This window comes from Callorhinus ursinus, unplaced genomic scaffold, assembly GCF_003265705.2.
Source record: "Callorhinus ursinus isolate GAN/ISIS: 27379988/994484 unplaced genomic scaffold, GSC_fseal_2.0 scaffold2, whole genome shotgun sequence".
Classification (NCBI taxonomy): domain Eukaryota; kingdom Metazoa; phylum Chordata; class Mammalia; order Carnivora; family Otariidae; genus Callorhinus; species Callorhinus ursinus.
In genome coordinates, this window is record NW_027397064.1 from 18,146,724 (window position 1) to 18,156,781 (window position 10,058).

Here is a 10,058-nt window from a genome sequence, read left to right on the forward strand (position 1 = left end):
GCTAACGACGGGAGTCTCATTACTATGAGAGGCAGCTTGCTAAATTGGTGGCAGATCCAACGGCTGGAAAGCAGACCTTACAATAAGTTGAAATCTCCTTCTGTGAGACTTGTTGTCTGCCTTTTGGAGCTATCCAGGAATGAAAGCCCAATTCCGGCACTCTCCATGTCCAAAGACGATAATAGCATTCTGGGAAAAGTGAGTCAAGGCGGGATACTCCCAGTAGGAACAGGAGCCAGGTGGTTTGACCCCTCCCTGGTGTTCTGTTTCGGTGATGTTGGAGGTGACATGAGGCTATCTTCAGTTTCCATAGAGGAGACCCCCCTGTTTTGACTTGTGGTTTAGGAGACAACAAGGGGCAGTGAAGGAAACATGGGCTTTGAAATCAGATGCAATTTGAGTTAGAACCCTGGTATTTTACTGTGGGTTGTGAGCTTAGTGCTTCGCCTCTCTGAGCCTCCGTCTCTTCTGCTGGTTCCATAGGGTGACGTGCAAAAGTCGTGACATTCCAGCAAACACGCCCGTAGAGCTCTTGCTGCTGTTACTAGCGGTGTGTGGGGGGGGGTGCTGGCTCAAGGAGAGCCTGTCCTTCACCTTGGCATCTTACCCTGCCCCCTCTCTTTCTAGCACTTCAGTGGGGAGTTTCCCATCCGGGGAAAGCAGCGACCAGGGCCCCCGGACACCCACCCAGCCTTTGCTGGATTCGGGCTTCCGTTCCGGCAGCCTAGGCCAGCCCAGCCCTTCGGCACAGAGAAGCTACCAGAGCTCTTCTCCTCTCCCACCTGCGGGCAGCAGCTACAGCAACCCCGACTACTCACTTCAGCCGTTCAGTGCCCCGGAAAGCCAGGCGCGGTCTCAGTTCACTGTGGCCGGCGTCCACACGGTGCCTGGGAGCCCTCAGGCTCGCCACAGGACCGTGGGCACCAACACCCCCCCCAGTCCTGGCTTTGGCCGCCGGGCCATCAACCCCAGCATGGCTGCCCCTGGTAGTCCCAGTCTGAGCCACCGCCAGGTGATGGGTCCAGCAGGAACTGGTTTCCACGGTAGCACGGTCTCCAGCCCCCAGGGCAGTGCAGCGACCACTCTGGGAAGCCCCAGCCTGGGCCGGCATCCCGGGGCCCACCAGGTTTCAGGCCTCCACGGCAGTGTGGCCACAACTCCAGGAAGCCCCAGCCTGGGCCGGCACCCTGGGGCACACCAAGGCAGCCTGGCCTCTGGTCTCCATGGCAACGCGATAGCCAGCCCTGGGAGCCCCAGTATGGGCCGGCACCTGGCAGGGTCTGGATCTGGGGTTCCCGGCAGCCCCAGCCTGGACCGGCACGTGGCCTGCGGTGGCTACTCCACCCCCGAGGACCCGAGACCCACGCTGTCCCGGCAGAGCAGTGCCTCCGGCTACCAGGCTCCCTCCACGCCCTCCTTCCCTGTGTCCCCTGCCTACTACCCGGGCCTGAGCAGCCCTGCCACCTCCCCGTCGCCCGATTCGGCTGCCTTCCGGCAAGGGAGCCCCACACCAGCCTTGCCTGAGAAGCGGAGGATGTCCGTGGGAGACCGAGCAGGCAGCCTCCCCAACTACGCCACCGTCAATGGGAAGGTGTCCTCCTCGCCTGTGGCCAGTGGCATGTCCAGTCCCAGCGGGGGCAGCACCGTCTCCTTCTCGCACACCCTGCCCGACTTCTCCAAGTACTCCATGCCAGGTGAGTCCCTCCTTCCGCTCCCGCCTCCACCTTGACAGATCGCCTGCTGGTTAGGGTATCTGTCTCCGCCTCTGCTCTGCCGTCTCTTTGGCACACAATCTTGAGCAGATCACTGACTTCTCGGCCTCAGTCTCCTTGTCTGTATAATGGGAGGTGGAGGTGTCCTCAAAGTAAGTGTGCTGGGCGTGGGGGCAGTGATGAGGATGTGGGTGCCCATGAGGATGATGAAGAGGAGGAGAATAGTGATGACCTTACTGGGAACGATGATCATCCCCACCAGCCTAGCTTCTGCCCCTTGTTGAGCACATGCTGCGTGCCATGCTCTCAGCCAGGCACGAGCTCTTTAATCTGCATGGCTGCCTGACACAGTAGGTATTATCGCCCCTGTTTTATTTTATTTTATTGTATTTTATTGTATTGTATTGTATTGTATTTTATAAGATTTTACTACTTATTTGAGAGAGAGAGAACACGAGCAGGGGTAGGGAGAGAGGGAGAGGGAGAAGCAGGCTCTCCTCTGAGCAGGGAGCCCTATGTGTGACTCAATCCCAGGACCCTGGGATCATGACCTGAGCCGAAGGCAGATGCTTAACTGACTGAGCCACCTAGGCGCCCCCTTATGACCCCCTGTTTATGCAGGAGCAAACTGAGGCTTAGAGAGACTCAGTCATTTGTCCAGGGCTACACACTTAATAAATGGCTTCTGATCTAGGCCCACGTACCCTAAAGCTGGTGCTCTTAAAGCATGATTAGAGTTGTCTTATCATGTTTCCATACTTGTGATTTAGCATCACCTTGAAAATCTGCCTTCCAAGCCTGGACCTCCTATGTTTGGCTGCCCACAGCACTCTGTCCCTACCTTTTGATCCCACTTGCACACATCACTAATAACAGATCAGGCGGCCGGCTGGACTGTGGGCCAAGGCCGGGGGTTGGGCACGTTCCCCGGAATCTGGTTCGTGACAGTGAACCGGCCCGGCTTCACAGAAGCCCATGTGTGTTCACACACTGAATTCTTCACTCATCACCAGAACTTGGCATTTTTTGCCTCCGTGTAGAGGGCTCATTATCTAAACACAACAGTCAAGGCCTCAGCTGATCTGCAGCCTCTCAGCCAGACCTCAAATGTGACTATTGCCGAGTGGTCCCTGCCTTCCTGGGGCATTTGAGGACGATTTAGAATGTTTTGGGCAGCCTGGGGTGGGCCCCAGCTGCCTAGATGCTCAGTGTGACTTGCCTGGGTCCTGCCCTGAGCCTGCCAACCCGGGGCACCTACAGCGACCCTGCACGCCCCTGCTTCCTGCTGCCCACCAGAGACATCTGGTTCCCAGCCCTTCTCCTTGGAGTATGGAAAACTTCTAGTAGTTGGGACATTTCCTGTTTCCCACCATCTTCCCTGCTTAAAATAGCCATTGGAGTCAACACAGGAAGGCACATGGGGCTGTAGCCGCCTCTGACAGCTCATTAGGCCCCAGCAGCAGTGGGGGCCTGGGGCTTCAGAGCAGAGAGAGAGGCAGCAAGGAGCACTTATGGCCCAGCTGCCTAGCCCAGAGGCCCCCCTCCGTGCACAGCTGCCAGGAAAGGGGGCCAGCCTACCCCCTTGCTGTCCTCTGGACACTGGTCCCAGGGCCGAGCACAGTGTAACTGACAAGTCGAAATGGACCAAGCGCTGGACACACAGTCTAACTCGTGTCTCGGGTCCGCGCCGTCAGCTTCACAGCATTAACACAAGCTCCCTCTGTCCCAGCTTCTCTCTGAAGAAAGGAGAGCAGAGAAACATGTGCAGTTGGAATCTTCCTTTCTTCCTCTTCCCCCAACCCCCCTTTTGTTTCTTTGGTGCCAGAAGATGAAGGAAGAGCTTGGAGAGTGAGGGCCACACATCCTAACACCCAGACAAGGAAGAGAAGGTGTAGCCAGCATGGAATTGGCGGCTGTGTTTCCTTACCTGGGAAGGTCTTAACAGGAGCCTTTCTGAGAACCACCTGTGCGATTTGGGTAGCCTCTCCCTCTCTGAGCCTCGCTTCCCTCATTTGTAAAGTTAAGTGGTTGGACTGGATGCTCTCCGAGCATCTTCCTGAACCTAGTGTTCCACAAGGCATCCCTGGTCTGCAGAGGGTCTGGGTGAGGGTCATTTGCCAGGGAAGTGGGGTAGGTATATGACTCAGAGTAGATAGCCTCTAGGCCACCCCCTCCTCTGTTCCAGGGCAGGTCCTCCTCTGTTCCAGGGCAGGGCTGAATTTTTGTGTGTGTGACGCAGAACACGGGCTCTCCGTATAGGGGGGTAGGGGGGGGGGGGGGGGGGGGGGCTTGGGGAGAAGTGATGGGAATGTATCTTTCTTCCCTCAACTTCGAGGTTGTTTTGACACAGTTGGGAAATCCATCTTGTGGCGAAAGAGGCCAGAAGGTGGGGTGCCTTAGCCTGTGGGAGAGAAGCTACAGGAAGGGTTTAGTCCAAATCTTCTGGGGAAAGGAAGGAACAGGGTGAAGGAGGGGCTTTCCTCAGCTCCGTGAGATTTGCTGGGCCAGGCTTTTCGACAGGAGAGCAGCTCCATGATGTGCAACGGTTGGCGGGAATTGGGAAGGATGGGCAGGCTGCTCGAGGTCCCTTCCAGCAGTGAGGATGCTGCCTTTCTGTGCTAGTTTTCTATGACCACCATGACAAGGTACCCCCCACGTGGTGGCTCAAGACGACAGAATTTAAGCCTTCCCGGGCTGGAGGCTAGAAGTCCAAAATTAAGGTTTTGGCAGGGTTGGTTCCTTCTGGAGGCTCGAGGTGGAGTCTGTTCCAGGCCTTCCTCTTAGCTTCTCGTGGTGGCTGCCAATCCTTGGTGTCCCTTGGCTTGTAAATGCATCCCTCGGTCTCTTTCTCCGTCTTTATGACCCTCCCCACATGTCTCTCTGTCTCTTCCCCTCTTCGGATAAGGACATCAGTCATATTGGACTGGGGCCCACTCTAATCCAGCACGACTTCATCTTACCTTAATGACATCTGCAGAGACCCTGTTTCCAAATAAGGTCACATTCACAGGTACCCGTGGTTAGGGCTCCAACAGACCTTCCTGGGGGGCTATAATTCAGCTCCTAACACTGTTTCTCTCTCTTCATCTCTCTTTAGACAACAGCCCCGAGACACGGGCTAAAGTGAAGTTTGTCCAGGACACTTCCAAGTATTGGTACAAGCCTGAGATCTCCAGAGAGCAGGGTGAGTCCTGGGTGCCACCGAGCATCCTGTGGTCCATCAGAGGTCACAGCTGGCTGCCACCCACCATGTCTTCCTCGGGCAAGAACACAAGCAGACTCACTCCTTTTTGCCGTATGTGGTGGTCACACAGAGGGGCCGGGATCAAGGTCAGATCATAAGAGGCACCTCCCCAGGCTGAAGTGTGGGAGGACAGAACCAGGATTTGTAGCCCCATGAAGGGTCCTTAAAAGCAGCCCAAGTCTGGATTTGCCAAGCACAGTAAAAGGCCAGCCAAGGTAATAGCAAATCTTAGCCCTCTGTCTACGTGACGTGGGAGACTTTTGCACATTTTACGGAAAGAACAGAGTTGGGATCGTGGGGCTGGAGATGAGGCCCACTTCAGGCCCCCAAGGCGGGTCCGTGCGGATGTAAGGCAGGCGTTGGCAATGGGCTCGAATCCGGACCGCTGCCTGTGTGTAACCATGGTTCTAGTGGAACGCACCGTGTCAATTCGCTTCTGTATTGTGCGGCTGCTTTGGGGCTGCCGTGGCAGGGCCTGGTCCTCACGGTAGAGGCTGCACGGCCTGTGGAGCCTGAAATATCTACTACCTGGCCATTCATAAAAGACGCTTGCTTACTCTAGCAGAGGAGTACCCTTAGGAGTGTTTAAATTCTAACTAAAGAACGAGATTCGATAGGCCTGGTGAGTCTTAATAAGGCCAGGGCCATCACCACCTTCTCGCCTCTTCTCTCCTCATCCGCTTCCAACCGCAGCCATCACACTCCTCAAGGACCAGGAGCCGGGGGCCTTCATCATCCGCGACAGCCATTCCTTCCGAGGGGCCTACGGGCTGGCCATGAAGGTGTCTTCTCCCCCTCCGACCATTATGCAGCAGAATAAGAAAGGTAGCCCCACCCCCCTCTAGCAGGGCTTCCGGACCATGTGCTCTGTCCCGTGTCCTCGGAGCCTGAGGTGCCCAAGGACCCCGAGAGCAGCAGGGCAGCTGGTCCCCGCTGAGTCAGACTCTTCAGGAGGATGAGTCCTGGGCCTGGTGATGGTTGGGGTCAGAGCGCAGGGAAGCAGGATTATGGGGACCCTGTGGTTGTGTTTGCTTGAGCGGTGGTCTCTCCATTCCGGGGGTTCTGGCCGTACTACCCGTCCCACCCAGAGCCACACGTGGGGAAGGGATGGAGTGCCATTGGCAGGTGCTGGGTAGGGCACCACGAAAAGTGCTCCATCCTCCCGTGTTTCTCTTCATCCAGGGGACATGACCCACGAGCTGGTGAGACATTTCCTGATCGAGACCGGCCCCAGAGGAGTCAAGCTCAAGGGGTGCCCCAATGAGCCAAACTTTGGTGAGCTGTCCCCCGCCTCCACAGCCTACCCGCACAGAGTCTCAGGCAGTCCCCGGTCCCCTGAACTGTGGCTGCTTCTCTTTGCCACATGCTTTTCTGCATTTGCCCCACCCCACTGAAATACATTACCATTAGAATCTGAATAACAACCATAACAACTGCCTGTATCGACCACCCCCTACGATGTGAAAGTCACCATCTGGGAACCTTATATTACTTCTGGTCTCATAACAGTCCTGCGTGGCAGGACTAAGCTAGACTTACCCAAGGAACACAGAGCTAATAAGTGACTGAGCTGGGATTTGATCCCACGATTCTCTGATACTTTGGCTGCACCGTCCTGAGAGGGGCCCTAGCAGCTGGAAGGACTAAGGAGAGATGTTGGGAGGAATTTTCTAGAAAAGAAACCTTGTGGCTGCTGGAGGGAGCCTCTGGAACCTTCTCCCTGAGATCTTGCTAACAAAGAGGGGGTGGATTTTCAGCTTCATTGGTGGGATGAGGGAGAGGTGATAAAGAAGCTGGAGATTACGGATAGCGGGGTGGGGTGTCTGGACTCCTCAGGGCCCTGGCCCGCTCCCAGGGACACTGGTCCTGACGTGCCATCTCCTCCCACAGGGTCTCTCTCTGCCCTGGTCTACCAGCATTCCATCATTCCGCTGGCTCTGCCCTGTAAGCTGGTCATTCCAAACCGAGGTAGGAACGTGAGACTCCTTGCTCTCCAAGTACATCTTTGAGCTGGCCTCCTCCTGGTGTCAGCTCAGCCAGCCACGCCAGAACACGGGCCAGTGTTGGAGGACACGGGTCCTTTTGCCAATCCGGGGAAATTCAAGACTACTCTCCTTCCCCCCGAACCCTGCACCCACCCATTAAAAAAAAAAAAAAAAAAAAAAGGAAAAGTTCTTTAAAAAACTTAACTCTAGGAACACACATAATTGACTTGCCAGATTGTTCTGGAAAATTCTCTGGTGGCTTTAAGGAATTCTTTCATCAATCTTCAGAATAAGCCCCGGAGGAGACAGTGATGGGAGGAGCGTGTGGGGAGGTTGAGATGGACATCGGTGGGCGGGGTTGAGGGGAGGGGAAGGGGAAGGCAGATTTAGGTCGTGGGGAGTGTTGCCCAGGGGTTGGAGGTTGGTGTGAGTAAAGAGGAGGGAGTGCACTCAGAGGAAGAGGTGGCTGTGCGCCTCATGGCGTGGGAAGGAAATGGGGCCAAGATGTCCCCGGGGTTTCCAGTCCGCTTGGCTGTGAGGGTGTTCTCGGGGGGGGGGGGGGCAGAAAACTGATGGGAAGAGCAAGGCTTGCTGACTGTGGGAAGTATAAATGGGACCTGAGAGCCTCAGGACATATAGGTGAGAATTTGAGGGGGACCCTGGGCCCAGCGAAGGAGAGTTTAGCTTCCCTTAGAGAAGTATTCCAGCTTTGGAGGATGGCAGATGGACATCCAAAACCCTTCACAGTATAGGCTTCTGCCACCCGGCCCCACGTACGAGGCCCACGTGAGGGGGATTATGCTCGGCCCTGACCTCGAGGTCTAGGAACTGGAACCTGGGTCCCTTCTTCCCATTCTCTCTGTTTAAAACTAGGATATTCAGAAGTGTCTCTGGGACTTTCTTCTAGTTTCTCGTGGAGCTCCTGGGGTTATGCCCACACACAAAATCCCCAATATTATTTGATAATTTCTATATATCCAACTCAATTCATTGAATTATTAATGATAATTGACCAACGTTATTAGTTTAAAAGTTCAAATACAACTTAAGTAGCATTATTAACCCTGCAATTTGGACACCAACTAAATTATAGTTCTATGAAATTTATGAAAGTAGTTTAGCGATTATAAAACTGTTTGATATTTACATTGTATAAAACAGTGCTTCTCAAAGTATGGTTCCCAGACCCGCTGCATTGGCACCCCAGGGAACTTGTTAAAAATGCAAATACTCTCAAGCCCCACCTACTCAGAAACTCTGGGGTGGGGCTCAGCAATCTGTGTTTTAAAAAGCCTGCACTCCAAAGTCTGAGAAACACTGGTACAGACAATACTCAGTTCTCATTAATATTGAAATTGTAGTTGTGCTGCATTAAGGGCTTGATGATGTAGGGCATTCATTGATCTGCACAAAGACACATCCATGCACAATGACAACAGTGACACCCATTGCCACTTGAAGACCTGCTTTATGCCAAGCACTGGGCTCGCGCTGTACGGGGGTGGGGCGCATCTTCAAAGCCACAACAAAATGGGTACGATTGCATCTCCATTTTATAGATACTTGGCAGATGCTGGGGCGAGGCTCTGAGCCCCACACTGTTGGACCCCAGAGCTCTCAACCCGTGTGCTGCACACTTACAGTCATCGTTGGAATGTTAAGCCTGGACACACACGTGCCAACTGCTGGGCCTGTTATGAAAAGCAGTATCCGTTGCACAAAGTATTTGCAGAGCTTGCCTGAGGCCCAGCCAAACGTGTGCTGCTTTCCAGCTCTAGAGTTTTAATTACCAGCTGAATTAAATTTTTGTCTCAGACCCCACAGATGAATCGAAAGATAGCTCGGGCCCTGCCAACTCCACCACTGATCTGCTGAAGCAAGGGGCAGGTGAGTGGCCACCCCAGACCGGGTACCCGCCCAGGCCTCTCCTCTTGCCTGCCCTGTCCCCTCCTGCAGACCCAAATATCTCTGGGCCGTCCACATTTCTCTGTGTGGATGCCTGGCCGGAGGCCGGCCTAAAATTCATCAACTCCTTCTCCCCTGAGAGATAACTTGGTGTGTCATCCCCACCCACTCTGGCCCCCCTGACTCCTCTTTGGGTGGGTTTATTCCAGCCTGCAACGTGCTCTTCGTCAACTCTGTGGACATGGAGTCACTCACTGGGCCACAGGCCATCTCCAAAGCTACTTCTGAGACACTGGCTGCTGACCCCACACCAGCTGCCACCATTGTTCACTTCAAAGTTTCTGCACAGGGAATTACACTGACTGACAACCAGAGAAAGTAAGGCTTTTCTACTTGCTTCCATATTGGGCTCTCTCCTTGTGACCCATCTATCTACTTACCCACCCACTGACCGTTTGTTCCTTGTACTCATCTTCCACCCACCCACCCACCCATCCACCTACCCACCCATGCATCCAGCTATCCACCTGCCCACTCATCCAGCCACCTATCCACTCTTCGACCCATGCATCCATCCTTCTACTCAACCACCCATCTATCCTTCCACCCAACTACCCATCCATCCTTCCATCCATCCATCTATCCATCCATCCATCCTTCCACCCAACCACCCATCCATCCACCTACTCATCCACTCACCAATTGATTCGCTCATTCCTGCATCCGTTCATCCTCTGTTTATCCTCCTCCACCTGTCTATCCCATCATCCCATTCATCCAACCATCCTTCCATCCATCCATCCTTCCATCCTTCCATCCATCCATCCTTCCATCCATCCATCCATCCATCCATCCATCCTTCCATCCACCCATCCATCCTTCCTTCCATCCAACCATCCTTCCATCCATCCATCCATCCATCCTTCCCTCCTTCCATCCATCCATCCATCCATCCATCCATCCATCCATCCATCCATCCTTCCATCCATCCATCCATCCATCCATCCTTCCATCCACCCATCCATCCATCCTTCCATCCACCCACCCATCCATCCACCCATCCACCCATCCATCCATCCATCCATCCATCCATCCATCCATCCATCCATCCATCCATCCACCCATCCATCCATCCATCCATCCTTCCCTCCTTCCATCCATCCATCCTTCCATCCACCCACCCATCCATCCATCCATCCATCCTTCCATCCA

The 10,058-nt window shown here is 54.4% G+C and overlaps 1 protein-coding gene across 8 annotated transcripts in view; it reads left to right on the forward strand.

The window, feature by feature from the left end:
- The window catches only part of TNS1 (tensin 1), a 223,792-nt gene that overhangs the window by 205,162 nt on the left and 8,572 nt on the right, over positions 1-10,058 (forward strand). For all 8 annotated transcript variants that reach the window (XM_073878801.1, XM_073878812.1, XM_073878821.1 and 5 more), the window contains 7 exons: positions 628-1,694; positions 4,810-4,896; positions 5,650-5,781; positions 6,139-6,231; positions 6,847-6,924; positions 8,757-8,828; positions 9,056-9,224. In XM_073878801.1, coding sequence (XP_073734902.1) covers positions 628-1,694; positions 4,810-4,896; positions 5,650-5,781; positions 6,139-6,231; positions 6,847-6,924; positions 8,757-8,828; positions 9,056-9,224 — 1,698 coding nt within the window. The remainder of the gene's footprint in view (positions 1-627; positions 1,695-4,809; positions 4,897-5,649; positions 5,782-6,138; positions 6,232-6,846; positions 6,925-8,756; positions 8,829-9,055; positions 9,225-10,058) is intronic.